Raw genomic sequence first — 19202 nt, forward strand, 5'->3', positions numbered from 1 at the left:
CTGATTTCCGCTCTTGGTGAGTGGACTAACTATTTTGGGAAAACGTCTGCTTAGCCTGAAAGTTTGTTTTCATTCTCTGTTGGTGGCCACTCGGGTCTTTTTGACCTTGTTTCTAGCCAGCTGGTGCTGCAGACAATGGGAAGATCATATAGGAATAACACTCACTATCACCTATTGTAACGACTGCAGAAATACTGAATTACATACGACAGTTGCGACACTTAAAACAGACTAATGATGAAATAACATTGTCGCATACTATTTATTGTTAAGAACTGATCAAATGTTGCTGCAGGAAAAACCAGGTGCATTAGCATTGTGTAGACTGAAGAACACCTTCATTGAATGCCAATTATAGCACACACAGTGAATCAAATCACAATGCATGCTTGCCTCTCTAGTGGTATTCTCGTGATGCACAAACATGATACAGACTGCCTGGATTTTCTCTGTAAGCATGACTGCCCCTGAAGGCCACCAGGGCACAGCCTCTGCAGTAATCCCAGTTTGTCATTGTGCAGCAATGTGAGAATCACAGGGGGGCATGTGGCCAGCGGCTGGCAGGCAGGCTGGCTCACTGACCATGTGCCTCACCGTGAAAATCTGTCCTGGCAGTTACAGTGTCAGTGTGTAGGAATGTGCTGATGTGGGGGAGAGGAAGGGAAGGGAGGGAGGACCGGTGGGTGAGGATGGTGGGTGCAGGGTGTGGGCCGATGGAGTGGCCCAGCTGCTTATAGAAATACACAAAACTGATATTTTAGCCGATTTCAACTCTCTAACTGCGCTCGCAGCCAGTGAATTCCCAGTGTCATATCTTATTCATATGATACAGACATAATCAGGTGTACAAGTACAAGTTTTAGGTACTTTTTATGGTACAATTTATGCTTCCTTACTCTTCTACTCCACTGCATTTAAGAAATATTGCAGTTTTTACTCCATATTCTATAGTTTTCTAGTTGATTTGATCACACTGTTACTTAAGAATCTGGATAATTCTGCCCTTTTTGCAGCTATGGATTGTAAACCTTAAGGGAAATTCCACCATAAGGTAGAATGTGGATTTTATTTCGACAAGGTTGTATAGCTCACACTAGATTAGTGGATTTAGTTAGTGAATAGTATAATACAGCAGTCCTACAATAAATCCTACCTCCATGAAGGTTATGGTGTTGTTGTTTTTTGTTTTGTTTTTTTTACTCTACCTGCATTGATAGAAATGGGTGGAACATAATATTGGAAACACCTCTCAGTATGACAGAGGTGAATTCAACATCACTGTTGTATCAGACTATATTAGTTTTAGTTAGGTGTACCTAAGAGAAAAGATGACTGGGTGCATATATCATGGTTGATTTTCCCTTTATTCTGCTATCGTGTTATCTGCACTTTATGTTTACCTTCTCCGTCCCACCATGATCGCTTCACTGATTTCTGTATGCTCTCAGTCTTTGGCACAGTAAGCGAGTATAATACAATTCTCTATACATTATACCCCGTGCTTATATTATGCAATATATTCCCAGCTTGCGTCACACATGACAATTCAAAGTGCACCATGACTTATCAGATCATCAAATTCCCCTTTATTTTACAAACACCTACATAACATTTCCCCTGAACTCTGACATACAGGACAACACAGCCGACAGGCGCTAATGACGATACACAAAGCTCAACCTTTTTTTGGAAGATAAAAGTGGCTTCACGGTGCTTACATCAGCTCTGGCCCCAATCTTAAAATAACCTTTTCCCTTCCATCACAACAATGCCACATTACATCAGTCAGCGTCACACCCCGCAGTCACATGGCGAGCAACCTTTCACACAGTGCCAAGTGAAACCACAGGGCCTGAGGGTATGAGCTGTTTTAAGTGCATTTTAATCATTTTCATGCCACAGTGTATCAGTGGTTATTTAAAATATTGTATGTCCTTACCACTCTGGCTCTATGCAGATTCATTAGTGTTACCTGTGTGTTACATGAAGGCGTACATGTTGACCTCATACAGTGTATCTATTAAACCTGGTTATAAGAATATACTATAGTAGCTATGACGGGGAAATTAACAGTTTAAGTGCATTTGGTTTGCTTTTAAAATTAACATATTACTCTTATTATTCTTCTGGCTAATGTAGTGAGTAAAGGGCCAGTCTTAAATGAGATGCTAAATCTTTAGCTCTGCAGCTACAAAGGGAGGAAACCCAGGGACCAGAAAAACATGTAAATGTATTAGATAATAATGTTGTTGAGTTAATGATGGCAGGGGGCACATCAAAATAAATGATGGAACATTTTATAATGATTTTTACTTCTGATGTTATCTATGAGCTTTTATAAAGCATAAAATGTAATAATATTAAATACTGTCACATGGTCTGTCTCACATGAAAGGCCGAATGGGGTTGTGCAACTCAAGGACAGCGTTCGCCTTCTCTTCTCGTGATCATGACTCTGCACTTTCAGAGGGGGTTGCCCGATGACATCACCGTCACTCACCTCCGTAGAGATCACCTGCGTGTGAGACACAGTTGGAAAAGGAGAGGAGCGGGGGTGTGTTTAGACCATCTTGCACAACAGATTGCATGCCAGTGCCTCCTTTTCAAAATTTTCCAAGTAGCTCCAGTCATGTGCTCCGCTGTAAGCCACACCACATATTCCGGTCCCAGGGGCAGAGGGAGTTAGCGACACAAATATCATGAAAACACCTGATGCAACCTCGCTGTCTGAATGATACACGCACATATATTTTAAATATTCTTTGTAAGGCAATATGGGAATTGTAGACATTGCAAGTCGGTATTCCCTCTTTGACTGTGCAGCATGTGTGCAGTTGTCACGTGCTCTTTTCTAGGAAGTCAGCTGGTGAAAATGCAAACTAAACTGTCCAACAAATCACTGAGAATTGGTGAAAAGAGAACCTGTTTGGATGAATGAACATGTTCCTGCTGACTGAGGCAGAAGCCTGTGCAGAGAGAGCGGTGAGGATTATTGTTCTCTTCAGCTCAGAGATGGCACTGAGGCCACAGAGGCCAACATGACCCCTGTGATCTGCACGTGACTCCTCTTTTACAACTGCTAAAGGTCAGAATTCAGCTCAGCTTTGCTAAAATTTCCAGAAATGAAAAAAAGAAAACACATGTAGTTCTGGCTCCAAAAATACTTTTTATTGACAGCAATACATATGTGTATGTTGAATTCAGATTTTTCGAATAGTTAAGGTAAAAAATGAAACATAAATACACTTAAATATCATTAGAAATAACTTAAAATTGTAACAAAAGAACTATTTTACTTGTGGCAAAAAACCAGCTGGCATAGGAAACACTAAATACACAGAATGTCTTCACTGGATGTGTAGCCCTTCCCTTTTTAAATTATGACAATAGCAACACCAACATTAACAATTTTAATCAAATAAGTGAAATTGCAAAAGGTCCAGTGTTTCAACAAGTGCTTTGTTTCTGCAGAGAGAGGCCGAGGCTTTGGTCCACTCAACAGCTCCATGTTCTGGTTTCTCCCCACTTTTCTGACTCGTCACAGAGGCTTTACCAAACGAATACATGATATAATCCTTCTGTACAGTGTCCAGCATCACATTAAAAAGCACACATGCTTTTTTTTTTTTTTTTTTTTAAATATTTCCACCTCATGACGATACAAGTGCCTCGCCATCTCATCTCGGTTGCAAAGGCTGACAGATGCAACTCCAAACGGTCCTGTCCAAAGTGGAAATTCATCCTCCTGCCTTTTTTTCTTTTTAATATGTCCCATGTAGACGGCAGGGTCTTATTTGCCTCCAAAATGTTCTTTTCCCATCAGCAGTGCTTTGGCATTTGATCTCTGGGTGGTAACATGTCCATCAGGGTTCACACCACTCTTCCTGTGCTGATAAAAGTCCTTTTGCAGGTTTTTGCAGGTGAAAGTTCATCGTTCCGGCAGGTTGATGATAGGTACCCACTGGTCCATACAGCGGCTCTCTCTGCAGAATCGGTTCACTTTGCTCAAAGCAGGGTCCTTCCACGATGTAGAATGTGGGCTCTGAGAATACAAATAAAAGATAATAAATAATAATAAATGATTTAAATGCTTTTATATGCTTACCACTGCACTGAGTTATAAATAGTCACTGTTCATAAATATATTATTATTTCCTGCTACTGAAATTCCTCAGAAGTCATATGAGGGAGGAGTCATACGCATATTTACCAAATACACAGGAACAAGTACTGGCAAGTTCCCCCTTGAATAAGAGTTTCACTCACATGCACATGCGTCAACATCTTGTGTAAAATCACAACATGGCAAGATTGATGTAGCTATTAAACACACAGACTGATAAGAAAAGATACTTACGGTGACCAGCACGCAGTGTAGGTCCATAGGTTCACCCCCACTCTGTTTCCCACCTCCTCCTCCTCCACCCAGTATTTCTGCCAGGCGCCTGGTGTTGTTGACTCTGAGGATGTTGATGTCATTCTCACAGCAGAAAGCCTGAATGAGGGTAAAGTGGATCTGCAGGGCCACATCTTTCACATCTTCGTCGTCGGTAGCCAGGATGCACAAAACCACATTGTCAGGGTCTCTGAGGAGGGAAGGAAAATAAAACACTTAGTTTCTAACAAAGCACAACGCACGTCCTATCAGACATATGTCAGTAAAGCAAACGTGTGCATATATGTTAGTTTTTTTCCAGAGATCTTTAACAGGCGTCAGTAGGTCAGTAACAGTGCTGGCAGATATAACCTTGTACTTACACATTGAGTGATTTGGCAGCTTCGTACACACCGACTGTAATGCAGCCCTGTGGTAACGCAGAGGTGAGGACTTCTTCCAAAGCTTTCGCCACTGAATCCATTCTGTAACACAGACAAATCATTTGACGTTAACATCGCTGACAACAAAACTTTCCACCGTCCAGTTATTTGGGCTAACGTTAGCCGGGCTCCTGGCTAACCACCCGGCTTCGTCTCAAGCACGACCGGCAGACCTGCACAGGTCGGTTTCGCCTCGTAAAAAGTTCACTCTTTCGACCAGCTCACGGCTCAAATCGCTTCGGCAGCTGCGGGGACGTGGAAAGGCACATTTGAGACTGCCAGGTCAAGTTTTCTGGTACTCCTTGTTCACCCGGCGTTAGCTAACCTGGTTATGGAAGAGCGAGGACCGTGTCTCCACACAGACACAGTTTAATGTCCACAGCCAGTTGTTTACACGCTGTACCTTAGTAATCAAAGCTTTCAGGTGCATTCACCTGTTTAATGCACGTAATGTCGCTGCACACAAGCAGTAACCATCGGCGCTATGTTGGGATAAATGCAGTAATATGTATATTCACCTTTCTTGAGAATAATCTCCAGTTAGTTCCTCAAATGTCATGTTGTACATATAATCCAAACCCGCCTGAGAGCAGAGAGAGTACCGCACTGGTGAGTTATCCCGGTATCTTCTCGACTTGACACGCTTTTTATCTTTAGTCCACTATGCTGCAACTGAGAGATAAATCTGGCAACTTCACATTAAAACCGTCTGGGACAATACCAGTCAGGCGAACATTAGCATAGCTCCGATCATTGGTCCTATGCTAATTTCTCGGCTGCGCTCTCCAGTGGGATTGGACCGGCTCCCCACCAGGCGTGTCCGTCTCTGCCCCTGTCACTACCGTAACTGCAGCTGACTGACTGCTGGCCTCCAGCATTTGGACAAAAATAAGAAAGACGTCCCGGAGCCTGGCTGCAGCCCTCCTGTCGCCAGGTTGAAACCACCTGTGCACAGCTGCGACGTTAGTTTCATCTAACACCTCTAAGACACGTCCGACTTAACTGCAGCGCTGATTTCTGACGGTGTGAGAACAACCTGACAACATTTAAAACACGTCGAAGTGAGTTCCTCTCTGTTTCCGCGGCGTATTTCGGTTCTTTTTACATGAATTTAGTGGGTTATGTGCTGCAGGACTCACCCTCGCCGCCGGACAGGACAGGACAGGCTTCGGGACAACTGCATAGCAACGGGCCGCTGCTAGGGAAGCTGCCCTCTGATTGGTCCACAGGCGGAGCGTGCGAAAACCCATCGAAACCGCGCGCGAGATCCAAAAGACTGGCGCGAGAGCACCGGGAGGTTTGACCCGATCAAACAATCAACCAATCAATCAACCAATCAATCAACCAATCAATCAAACAATCAATCAAACACACCGGAGCTGGAAACCAGGTCACACTGCTGCCTGGATACCACTGTGTCCACTAAATACCACTTAAAAAAAAAAAAAAAAAAATCAATTTCACAAATGTATTTATTGCTGCTTCAATTTTGGTTCATGTTTGGATACAAAAGTAAAGTCTTAGCACTACTTCATGTTAGGAATATGTTTGAAAAAAATATTAATTGAACAAAAGTAGGTCTGCTTGTTGGGCAGAATGCCCCGTTAGAGGTGTTATTATATATATGATTGGCATATTATTGCTTCTGCATTAACACATATGCAGGATTTTCATGACAGCTGTTCCAGTGGAGGGGATTTTTGACAGTTTATGTAGTTTTGAGATGAATCTAGTAGATCTTCATGTTTTATGATTTGATCATGTGATTTGTATGTAAAATCTGAATCCACAAAAGAAATAGCAACCATAGCTGTTAAATTAATATAGAGAAGTAAAATGTACAATATTTATATAGTAGAAGTATAAAGTAGCATTAAATTGAAAAACTTAAGTTTGCTTAAGTGCAGAACTTGAGTAAGTGTACTCAGTTACTTCTCACCACTGGTCCAGAGTGACTGTTCTGACACCTTCTGCTTAAAACCCAAAAAGTCAGAAGGATCGTGAGGCCCCGCTTTCACGGTCTGTATTCATACTGAAAATCAAGATCAAGTGAGGGGCATGGGCTAGGCTACTTGCTGATTTTGTCAGGTCAGTAATCCAGCCTGATGAATGAGCCCATGCAGCGAAATTCAAGTGTCTCAGCAGCAGAAGGCAAGTGCAGATGTGATGGAGTTTTAAATAACTTTTACATAAACTGAACTTGTAAATAAAAGAATACTATAAACAGCATCATGTGTAAAAATCTCAAAGATTCTTATACACCAACATAAACAATCATTAAAACTGTACTCAGACAGTAACAGTAACAAAAAAATGAGGATATAATGAAGTTGTAATAAAACATAAATAGAAAAAATATACTTGGGGGAATGCGATCAGTCTAGATATAGACATTGTGTCTGCATCTCATCTTTAATTTTTTAAATTAAACTTTACTTGTGCTATGAGATTTTGCTTTATAACACTGCAGATTTCTTAAGTAGTTTGAAATCTGATTCCCAACACTGTTGAATAAATCCAGTTTTGCAGTTGCAATGCATTTTACTCATTTGTTTTTTCAAATAGTTTTTGTTGCAGCTCATCCTGTCAATGTGACATAACTGACAGTTCAACAATACTGCTCAACGTTTGGTTTTATTTTTTATCTCTGGTTCAGTCTGTGGTTTAGTTTCATGATATTCTTTATATGAATGGGAAGTCACATCTAGACAATGAATACTAGCTGCATCAATTAATCAGCCAATTATTTTTGTCATTAACAAATTAATTATGTGGTGAAAAGTGGCTTTGATGATGAATCAAATATCACGATACCTTCCAATAGTATCAGAGAAGTCAATTCATGTCACTTTGATCCATGCAAACGACACAGGGAATTTAAAAATGAATTAAATGCTATGCTGCCCCTTGGTGGTTGAAGTCAGAACTCACTGACTCACTGATCAACTGATTTTAATGACATATTAACCATATTCATCATTTTAATAACGTACTCACTGTATGCTTAAGTACATTATTTAGATTTCCTTTTTCAACCTGATTTAACTGACATATTTACCCCATGGGTGCAGGTGATGAGACTGGATAAAAGATTGTACTGGATCCTCCACTAGGAGGCAGCATCAGCACACCTCACACACATGCACTGCATGACCCCTTTCTGCTAATGTCTGTCTGTTTATTGCACCCATACATTTCTATGTTGATTTTAACTCATCATGTTCCACATTAACACAAGTAAATCCTCATTCACTCTTTGACCAACCATCAGCAGAGGGTCTTAAAATTTTGTATATTTTTATATTGTGTTTATATTTAATCAGAGCATTGAATACTTGACTGCTGCATTTACTTGCCACAACTTTCCTAAGAGTTGCTGTCACGATATGCAGCTAACCCAGAATCAAACAATTAAGTTCTGTCATTCGAAGAAGACTAACTTGTCATACCTGCAATAGCTTTTTGGCCACTTGGGGGCAGCCAAAACAAGTTGTAAACAAAACATTAGCATATCATCACCTCTTAAGTTGATATGGCAAAGTTGTTAGCAAACAGTTGCTCATTTACACATCCAGCACTTACAGAGCAACATTATCATTCATCTGAAGTTGTGTTTCTGCAAGCAGTATCTCCTGTTTTTGGTGCTATGACACTATGACAGTGGTGATAGTGAACCAAAACAGTGAAATTGTGGTCCACACAGCTAAACAATGATGTTGTTGTTGTTGTTACATTATTTTCGCATTGTTAGTTGATACATTGCTGTTTGTAAAATATCAGTTATAGCTGGTTTAACTTTTACACCTTTTATATAAAAGCACAGAAACTGCTAATTCTAGTTTTGATTAAATAAGTGAAAGTTTTTGCTTCTACAACTGGCTTGTTGAACTCTTATTAAAAGTAAACAAAAAGTAAGTAAGTATGATGTTTGAGTTATTCAGTAAAAATGATAAGCCTGCTATAGATACCTAGTGGAACAGAATCTGGTTTGGAAAGGAAATGAAAATTACCTCATTGAGACTGATTTTCTACTGAGGGTGGAATGGTAATTAATATTGAAGTTGAGATGTAATTTAACTGTCTACCTGATGTGGCCCTTTAATAGTCACAGAAATAAATGTATCTTTTCTCCCAAGCAGTCACCTCCGCTACCTTACCCACTGTACCGCCCTGGTTCCCTGACATGTCCACCTTTGCTGTGGTTCAGAATGACCGTCCCACAGTGAAGAGACCATAAGGACGTCCTTGGCGCTCTTGAACTTCCCTCATGGCCACTGTAGTGGTGCTGAGCTCAGACACTCCCTCGTGTGGTGGCAGCCATGCTCCATCATCATGTCCATTCTGGATAGCTAGGAAGCTCCCGACTGCCTCAGGCATCCAAATGGGACAGACTAGGTAACAGTCTCGCTTGCATTCTTGCACTGCATGCTGGGAATACCTACTCTGACCAAGGTTCCAGCCAATTATCATTTTGACTTTACCAAAAATATTCTTAAACAGGAAAAAAAATAAGCAATAAATGACAATAAATAAAAACAATAAATGAGAATGGCATGTGAACATCATACAAAGAGGGGGTGGTGCACGTTGTGTGGTTTACACCATTTGAAGAATTGTTAGTTGCTCATAATAAATTTTATATTTTGATGTTTTTTGGGGGTTTTTTGTTGAAAAATATGACAATTCTGATAAAAGAAGCTGCAGTCTGTGAGTTGCGTTCAGTCCTCTCATCTTAATAACTGTGGAGGTAAGGAGATGGTACTGGTCATACACTGCTGATACAACAAACACCAAAGTCAGAAAAGGTCAAATCGTATACATATCGGCTTTAAACTTGAACTAACCTTCAGACTTTAGGGAGACATCATTCTTACTTTATCAGTGTCATTAATATCCTCCATCCATCATCTTTTCTCAGATGACTTCATCCATATGGTTCTTAATTTATTTTTTGGGACAATCTTGTCGCACTAATTTTGATTGTATTTAGCACTAAACATATAACTGCAATATTATATAATAACTATACACTGAATAACTTCTGTTAAGCATTTTTACATGGCAGAAAGAGATAACAGTGACTAACATGTAGCCATGTCAGTCATAGTATCTTGGTATCTTTTGTCAGGGTTTGAATTACAGGGGGACTGGGGGATCTGTCCCCGCTGATTAATAATGGCACCTTTCTTAACAAAGCTACAAAGTGCTTTATTGGAAGAAAAAGGGGAAAGACAAACACATCGTAAAATTAATTAATGGGGTCGGGGTTGAACATCTCGTCTGTTGCTTGCCTCACTCCAATCAGTGTCCTGAAATCTGTGCTCCTGTGCGTTGCGCAGACACTTGTAGGTAAATGCAAGTTGTTTGTTCATTTTGTGTATCTTATTCTCAACTTTCCCAATCTGTTATCAGCAATGTTCCTATTTTTAACTATACAATTATATTGAAAACTTCTAACTCTAAAGAACAAGCACCAAAGTGCCAAATCTAGTAACTACCTGATCAGTGAATTATATGCATTGAGTTACGGGTGAGTGACCAGGGGCCCTCTCCTCTCCTATTGGTCACATGCCTTCTGAAGGCGTCAACCAGATACTTGCATAAAATAATCATTACCTGAGACCAAACCTTGGCGCCGACCTTAGCTGAATGCTGAATGCTTCATCATTATACCAGATCAACCATCCAACCAATGCAACAGGGCTCAGAGGCGCATGTAAGTACAGATCAGTGGTCCATGTACCTTTTGCTGAAGCCCTTCCTGATTTCAGATAATGTGTGAATTAGTTTATTCTGCCTAAATTAAAGTTGTCCAACTATTGTAATGTCAGGTTTGACTTCTCGTTGAACTATCACCGTGGTAGCTGGTTATTTTGGTCAACATTCATGTCTAATGTCCCCACCCGTGGGTGGATGGATAGATGGATGATTGACTGATTACTACTCAGTAATAATAATGTACAATCATTAAAACCACGGAAGAATAACAATGACTTCGAATAATTGAAATAACACAGCATGTTCAGTAATGTGGCCTGTGTGGACTGGAAACGTCACAAATATGAGTTTCAACGGTAAGAGTATATCTGTGACAGAAATTTTGTGAGCTCCTGAAAAAAATGTTTGGGTGACCCAGATGTCTGAAGTAGAAACATTTTATTGATGCTTAATGCATCGAGGAGAAGAGTGATGAGCAATATAGTCAACCAGTAATACCACTCCAAATCTCGCTGCAGTGGTCCACTGGAAGGGTGCATTTAAACCCAGAATACTCACATGGCACAGGCTCGTAATTGTATGAAAACTCTGTTGGATACCTAAATCTGAACATGGGCTCCCATTCGACCTATCTCATGCTGTAGATCCCAATTACCACTGTCCCAGTGGGAGAGAATAACTGACCATGATGCACAGAAAAACTCTGGCTGTTTGTTATGCTTCTTTACCATATCAGTACTTTCACAGATCTCCTAGAAACACACTGAACTGTTACTGACTATTATCAGACTGTACTGCCTATAGTAAAAGACAAGTAAACGACCTGTGTGCAGGCATTCAACGAATAAGAGAATGCAAGCTAAATGAAAAAGAGATAGATTACATGAATGAAAATCCCTTCACAATATCCTATATAACAATAATGGCAAAACCAAACTGGACACAGTAACTGCAAAGTCACTTCTGTCTGTAGTCAATGTAAACCATACACTGAAATGCTTAGTGTCGAGTTAAACATAAATCTCCTTGGATTGTGACACATAGCAAAAGAGACAGCGAGGACTGAAACACAGACTAAAAATTAGTGGTCAATGCAGTGAAGAAGCTTTAATAAATGAACAAACAGGCTTACAACCAAATGAGTGGATGAGCAGGCGAGCAGAATGAGTAATCCAACAACAGGAAGCAAGAACAAAGATCAACACATACTGGGAAACAGAAACAGGTAATCTGACAAAAGCACTGTTGGAAATGGCAGGTATATACTGTGCACTGACTGGGGTGAGCACCAAACAGCAGCCAGACATACAGTAGTTAACTGCAAGGTGGTAAACATTAACACAACAACAGCACACTACAGGAATGATGCCACCTGCCAGGATTTTTTTTTTTTTGCTTTAATCCTCAGCATTAGATTATTGTTTAAATTCTGTACAAGTACTGTTTAAGTTATCTGATTTGTTGAGTATTTTATTTTTAATTGTGTAACTTTGTTTAGACTGACAGGGTGTCAGCCAATGCTTGTTGTCTGTTTGTTGTCTGCTTGAATAAGAAAATAGAATAAAGAATAAAGAAAATAGAATAAAGAATAAAGAATAAAGAATAAAGAATAAAGAATAAAGAATAAAGAACAGTTAGCAGCAAATGAGCCAGATATTCTCCTCAGTACTTGATGGAGACCGAAAAAGAGGTTAAAAGAGAATGAAAGCAAGTGTTATGTTTAAATGTTGCGCTGCCTCATGTGGCAAAAAAAAAAATCAGATCATGCCGGATGTAAGGCTAGATCCACCTCAGTCTCCTTAAAGTCAGTGTGATGTACAACAGAGCTGAGAACAGTCTGTAAATGGAGAAGAAAACAACTAAAACTGAATACAATGTCTGGAAACTCACTCTGTTTTTGTTTAAATGTAACATCACAGCTCAGCTGACCTGTCCAAATGGAGCCAGCAACTAATCCAGAGGAGAAACTGATGGAAGATGACAGCAAGCAACCAAATCACCCTACGTCAAAGTGTGATAAGAGAGGCCAGTGGGCCAACAAAAAAGAGTTCATTTTGGCAATAGTTGGAGAAATCATTGGTCTGGGCAATGTATGGAGATTTCCATACCTGTGCTTCAAAAATGGAGGCGGTAAGAGGAAGATTATAGTCTCATCCACACAAGTAAAAATAAAGAGCAATACGAGAAAACATGGCACAGTCTGTTAAAATCATTAGTAAGACTCCAGATTATGTTGCTTTTACTGAAAACAGTTGTTGTTTTTCAAACTACTCTTCCCTTTAGGAGTTTTCTTGGTTCCTTATGTTTTGTTCCTGTTCACATGTGGAATCCCCATCTTCTTTCTGGAGGTGTCTCTGGGACAGTTAACTGGTCAGGGTGCAATCACATGTTGGAGGAAAATATGCCCTTTACTTGAAGGTACTGCTAATTTAAACAATAAACACAGTCGAGTTGACATAATATTAAAAGTTTGTACTGACTTTGTTTAAATTTGATCATGTTTGTGTCAATAGGTTTAGGCTACGGCAGTCAAATAATAATGCTTTACACTGTGATGTATTATATCGTCATCTTGGCTTGGGCCTTTCTTTACCTCTTCTCCTCCTTCAACACTGAACTCCCCTGGGCCAGCTGTAACAACACCTGGAATACAGGTAAACATATACAATACACTTCATGACATTACTTAAAGGTGCTACTCAGCCAATGTTAGCATTAGGGGTCTTGCCAAGAACTTCAGCCATCAGTGCATTTATGGGACAAAAGGTTATAACAGACCCTCTGAACAGGACTACTTCTTCGGATCAGCCTGGGCACCACAGTCACTATGTATCGGAGAGTAGAGGGACAGTCCTGCTGGACTGGAGTTAGCTGGTTAGTGTGCTAACTTCAGTAGGAAAAAGAAGTGGTAGAAATACAAGCAAAATTAGGTTGTTTTCCACAGCTGGACAAAGCTCTTTGTGAGTGAAGGAGTAAAGCTGAACTCACAAAATTTCTTTCCAATTGGTAAATAAACAGCTATTAATGATAATTTTGTCTATGTAGCAATAGCAAAACCTACAAATAGCTCCTTTAATGTGTTACATACTTGTATTTTAAGATTCAAAAGTTAAATCCAGTTAAATTATCGTCAATAAATTCAAATAAGTAATAAAAAAAAAATGGATTGAACCCACTAACAAATGCAGTATTTTCTATGTGGACAAAGTCTGACATAACTTCTGCACCACAGATCTCCATTGTTGCCAGAAACCAAACTAATGTACCACACTGTTGGACTGGGTGACATGTTGCCTTATCACCATGAACAAAGGCCCATATATAAGGTCCTGCTACTGTAAGTTTTTGCATATTAATCTGCAGCTGAAAACAACAAACCCTAACCCAACAAATGCACCATTTCCTCCTGTTTGGGTGACAACTAGGGTGTCCACCTGTTTTAGGAAATTATTTACCCCTCCTTACAACTGGGAGTAGGAAAACAAATGGTCTTGAGGCTGTGCAGCAGAGCAGGCTGGAGGAAATGGAAAGTAAAGACAGATGAACTAACTCTTATTGGTTTTGTTTTTTTCATCTTGACTCATCCATAAAGGAGTAGTGGTCTATCTTTGACAAGAGAGGAAAAAATCAGCAAGGCTGACATTACAAAGTTAGATATTCAAGATCTTGAATTTCCTGTCTAACATCTGGTTTGCCATTCTACCCTAATATTCTTACTTTTCCACTGAAAGGAGACTGTGTTGATTATCGACTGAATTATTCATCAGTAGATCACATTTCTCCGAATGCAACATCTTCAGTTGAAGAATTCTGGCAGTGCGTATTCACTAAAACTCTAAATCGATACTAAAATTGTAGCAGTTATTTTACAGCCTAAGATAAGAAAATGTTCCGAAACATGCATTGTGTTCAGGAGGAGGGTCCTGGGTTTATCTGAAGGAATTGAAAAGATGGGGAGTATCCACTGGGATCTGGCTGGGTGTCTTCTGCTGAGCTGGATTGTTTGTTACTTCTGTGTCTGGAAAGGAGTCAAGTCTTCAGGAAAGGTGAGATTCTTAAAGTCTTAAAGACCTTCATGAGCTTAACAAAGATTGAGTTGCTGCAGATTGTTTGTCGTAGCATTATTATTTTGTCTACCCCCTGTGTCTGTATTGCTCCTCCTCTTTCAGGTGGTCTACTTCACGGCCACATTTCCTTATGTGATGATGATTGCATTGTTGATCCGCGGGCTGACATTGCCAGGAGCCATAGATGGTATTCGATTTTACCTTTCTCCTGATCCCACACATCTGGCTAATCCTCAGGTGAGACAAAAATGTGGGTGATGAGTGAGTCGGTCCACATTATTAGTCCACACATTATTTTTTTCAACATACCAAACTATGCTGAATGGTTTCTAAATTACAAAAGCTACCCCTCTTTGGCTCCATATTACTGCAGATAGGTAGAGGTGTGACAACCTTATCGCAGGTCTTGTAATCAGTTCTGTGTTTAACAGTAAAATGAAGGGAGGACACATGTTGATGCCCTTCTCAACAAGGAGACTGAATGTGATGGATTTAATAACTCAACTGGTCAAACATGGGATTGATTTTAAGGTTAACACAAACAAATGTTTGGCATTTGTTTGGCATTTAAGTGAGCTGCTGAACCAATGTTCTTTAAGAACAAGGCGAATGAGCCATTGCATTTTCAAAACTTTTAAAACATAAATGATGAACATAAACAAAGGACATACTAAGGATCTTTTCATTATGTTAAGGTGTGGATGGATGCTGGGAGCCAGATATTATTCTCCTATGCTGTGTGCACAGGCTGTTTGGCATCTTTGGGAAGTTACAACAAATACAACAACAACTGCTACAAGTAAGAAAATAAATATTCATGCCATTTATATGACTATGTCTGGTTTTTATATGACTCTGGTTTTTATATGACTCAGGATACAAACTCATCTTTTTCCATCACAGAGATGCATTTGCCCTGTGCATGATGAACAGTGCGACCAGCTTTGTTGCTGGCTTTGCAATATTCTCTGTTCTTGGCTTCATGTCCTATGAGTTGGGTGTTGACATCTCAACAGTGGCTGAATCAGGTAGGACTTTTGTTGCAATGCCACACTGTGACCTGTGCTGTATTGTTTCTTATATTTTTGAAATGATTTGTCCATAAGAAGCAAAGCTGACTAGATGTTGAGTTTGAAAGTCCTGTATGCCAGACAGGTTTTATAATGTATTATGTATTATATATCATGTATTTTTGCAGGTCCTGGCCTGGCGTTCATTGCCTATCCTCGAGCAGTAGCCATGATGCCTTTACCTCAACTCTGGGCTGCCTTCTTCTTCATTATGATTATTTTCCTTGGACTGGATAGTCAGGTAGGATATTACCTTTAAAGTGTGAGAAACAGTTGCCTTTTTTTCTGTGAATGCTTTAGATTCTTAATAAATTGGTTAGAAATTAGAATTAAAAAACATTTATCAACTTATCAAGTTAGCATGGCAAATGTTAACAAAAACTTCAGTACTTGCACATACTGCAGACATAGCGCAACATCTTTTTGGAGTCATCTGATTCACAATCATGATGGTTTGTAAAATCCCTGAGGCTAAACTATAGAGTGAGCGCAGGACAAAGAAAAGAGCAGCTAAATGCTGTGCAGAGCTGCTGAGTTGACTGTGAAGTTTAGCACTCATAGTGTAGCTTTGAGATCACAATTTGATTCAGCGTTAATACCATTAAATACAGCTTTAATCTACTGTACATCTCCATTAAAAACATTTATTCTTTTTAACCACAGTTTGTGTATCTGGAAGGTCTGGTCACATCCATATCAGATATGTATCCATCCTTCTTTTTCACTGGTCATCGACGTAAACTGCTTCTGCTGCTCATCTGTGCTGTGTCCTTAGTCATTGGTCTCTGTATGGTCACCGAGGTGGGCATCGTTTTGTTTCTCCGTCATTTAAAAATATAAAAAAATAACCTCTTTCTGTCTGTCTGTGTGTTTTGCTGTTTGGTTGCTATGTATCTTTCCTATTGGTGTAATTGGTGAAATGAATTAATGAAGGGTTATTGATAAATGGAAAGTAGGGCTGTCATGATATCAGATTTTCACTGCATGATCTCACTGACGATCATGGCTAAAATAATTCACAATAACAATATTATCACAATATTTACTATATATATATATATATATATATATATAATGCAATCAATAATATTCATCTTTAACTTAATTTATTGTGTTTTATTGTGAAGGGAGGTAGAGGAAGAGTCTGTAACTATAACTGTACAAAAACATACAAAAAGAACAATTACACTTCCTGGATAGTGAAAAGGCAAGCAGATGAACTGATATACCAAAGATACACAAGGCCTAACATCTGCTGTCATGATATTATTTTATGTGTGTTATTAACATGATATCTTTTTCATTTTGTAAGTTTCATGGTTATTGTCGGTACTGGTATATCGCTACATCCCTATTGAAAAATATTGTTTCCTGTTGTAAATACAGTTGAACAGAAAACACGAGCAATTTCATAGCAACATTTTCCTCTTTAGCAATTTAAATCTTTCTCCCTCTTTCTTCTCGTGGATGGCAGGGAGGACTCTATGTATTTCAGCTTTTTGACTACTACGCCTGTAGTGGGATCCCATTATTACTTTTTGCCATTTTGGAGTCTGTCTGTATCGGATGGGTGTATGGTGAGTTACACTGTCACAGTTACGATCCAGTCCTGTCACTCAGCACTAAATATGCTTTTAAAAATCCATTGTCATGCACACAGGAGAGATGCAGATAATCTTGGTTTATGAACCTATCTCCACATCAGTTTCATATTGACCTTTATACATGGGCCTCTTTTTTTAAACTCTTAACATTTAAATAAAACTTTATTTCATACTTTTGTGTTGGAAATGTTTCCTATCTGCATTTCGCTATCCTTAAATACTAATATCAATTATCTAATAAATGTCTGTCTCCAAGGTGCCGATCGTTATTACAATAATATTATGGACATGATTGGCTACCGCCCTTCACCTTATATGAAATATTGTTGGAGGTTCATCACTCCATGTGTGTCTGCAGTAAGTAAATACAGGGCATTGCTGCTTTTTTCTTCTGTCTCTACATCTATATTGTGACAAAATATATAGAAAATGTTTGACTTGTTTTATTTCTCCCATTGTCATTTTCCATGGCCTCAGTAAGAGTTAAGAGTTGTGTTTCTTCACAGAGCATATTGCTTTTCTCTCTGGTCAAATTTACCCCGCTGAGATACAACAACACCTACCAGTACCCATGGTGGGGTCATGCCCTCGGCCTGTTTCTTTCTTTCTCTTCTGTTGTCATAGCACCACTGTGGTTTCTCTACAGTCTGGTTGTAACTCCAGGAACACTAAGACAGGTACTGCAAAGATCACATATACCACACATACTGGGATATTTTGCTTTCTAGAGTTTGGTGTGTTGTTATGGTGGATAAATAGTGGCTCTTTCCTGGTCTCCCCTTAGAGACTGAAAGTGGTGACCACGCCAGCAGACGACCTGTTCAGAGCACCACAGAAGAAGACTATCAAACATGAGACAAGTCCTTCCCACAAAGAACATGAAGAGTGTGCTTTAAAGATGCCTGAAAAATGTATAAACTGTAATGGGGTTTAAAGCCTTTTAACATCCTTATATATTATCTGTATATAACACCATGTTGAGTTCAAAATCCCTCAGAGATTTCAACAAAAAACTGCTGCAACAAATTCTGTTCTATTGATTATCAAATGAACACTTTTTTGACCGTGATTGGCAGTTTAATTCAATATTGCATGAGTTCATTTAACATTATTGTATGTGGTCAAATGTATGCATGTATGTGTGTATATGTGTATATGTACAGCAAATGTCATAGAGAGAAGACCTGCAAAGAAATACCTCTTTCTGTGCCATTTTAGCAAATGAATGAATAAAAGTAATTAAAGTGTAAAAAGAACCAATTTCATGTTGACTGTGGGTGAAAATGAAGCAGTTTCTAGCTACAGATTTGAGGTGTTGATCTTTGAGATAAGATGCAGTCATCACCTACTCATCTTACACTGGAAAATCAGTTAAGGCTTGTTTGATTTGCCTGATAGTGCTAGAGACAACGTTGGATATTTTGTGAACATTTTATAAAACCTAGCAACCACTGATTTCAGCCCATCATCGTCAGCCTCAACTGAGCTGAGCTTAGCACACTTCTCTGGTTTGTCCACCAGAGGGGGATATATGTCAGATGTTAGACCACCAAGTCATCGGTCCGGGCTGCTCACTAACCAGACATTTGCTGTGGTTAATTCACTCAACATTTTGGCACATGTACAGAAATGTAGAAATACCTGTGGGTCAAAACAAAGGTCGTGTCACTGTTGAGGTTGGGAAGATGCAGAGAACCACAGTGAGTACATGCTGCACACGCGAAATGAGAGACAAAAAACTAAACAAAAACAATTTAATTTCATTTAATTCATGGTATTCTTCTTGTGGCATCTATCTTACAAACATGCACCTGTAGCACACAGCTACACAATGCCACACAGCAGCTACCTACAGCGCTTTGCCTTCACTGTGCCAAAGGAACAAGTGATGCAGTCTTCCAAAAAAGCTGGGCTCATTTATACAT

General features: G+C 39.4%; 2 protein-coding genes across 6 annotated transcripts; one reads left to right on the forward strand and one right to left on the reverse strand.

Moving 5' to 3' along the window:
• Positions 1-3146: 3146 nt before the first annotated feature.
• gadd45aa (growth arrest and DNA-damage-inducible, alpha, a) lies at positions 3147-6016 on the reverse strand. Of its 2 annotated transcripts, none has more exons than XM_071491823.1 (4): positions 5958-6016; positions 4759-4860; positions 4358-4586; positions 3147-4042 (listed from the first exon to the last, which is right to left on the reverse strand). In XM_071491823.1, the coding sequence occupies exons 1-4, from the start codon at positions 5999-6001 to the stop codon at positions 3929-3931; spliced, it is 489 nt and encodes a 162-aa protein (XP_071347924.1). In that variant the 5' UTR covers positions 6002-6016; the 3' UTR covers positions 3147-3928. The 2 variants fall into 2 exon arrangements, with proteins under 2 accessions (XP_071347924.1, XP_071347925.1); XM_071491824.1 differs by lacking the exon at positions 5958-6016 and adding an exon at positions 5337-5647.
• Positions 6017-8981: 2965 nt separating this feature from the next.
• On the forward strand, positions 8982-18533 carry LOC139629283 (sodium- and chloride-dependent GABA transporter 2-like). 4 transcript variants are annotated; one of them, XM_071491819.1, is made up of 15 exons: positions 8982-9213; positions 12456-12666; positions 12820-12954; positions 13050-13190; positions 14268-14352; positions 14450-14582; positions 14706-14840; positions 15299-15402; positions 15507-15631; positions 15802-15914; positions 16337-16474; positions 17148-17250; positions 17534-17634; positions 17784-17954; positions 18062-18533. In XM_071491819.1, the coding sequence occupies exons 2-15, from the start codon at positions 12474-12476 to the stop codon at positions 18209-18211; spliced, it is 1827 nt and encodes a 608-aa protein (XP_071347920.1). In that variant the 5' UTR covers positions 8982-9213; positions 12456-12473; the 3' UTR covers positions 18212-18533. The 4 variants fall into 4 exon arrangements, with proteins under 4 accessions (XP_071347920.1, XP_071347921.1, XP_071347919.1 ...); XM_071491820.1 differs by lacking the exon at positions 8982-9213 and adding an exon at positions 11363-11761; XM_071491818.1 differs by lacking the exon at positions 8982-9213 and adding an exon at positions 12164-12340.
• The last annotated feature ends 669 nt before the right edge of the window (positions 18534-19202 follow it).

This window comes from Trachinotus anak, unplaced genomic scaffold (assembly GCF_046630095.1).
Source record: "Trachinotus anak isolate AG129_WGS33_773 ecotype Australia unplaced genomic scaffold, CSIRO_AGI_Tana_v1 ptg000012l, whole genome shotgun sequence".
NCBI classification, from domain to species: domain Eukaryota; kingdom Metazoa; phylum Chordata; class Actinopteri; order Carangiformes; family Carangidae; genus Trachinotus; species Trachinotus anak.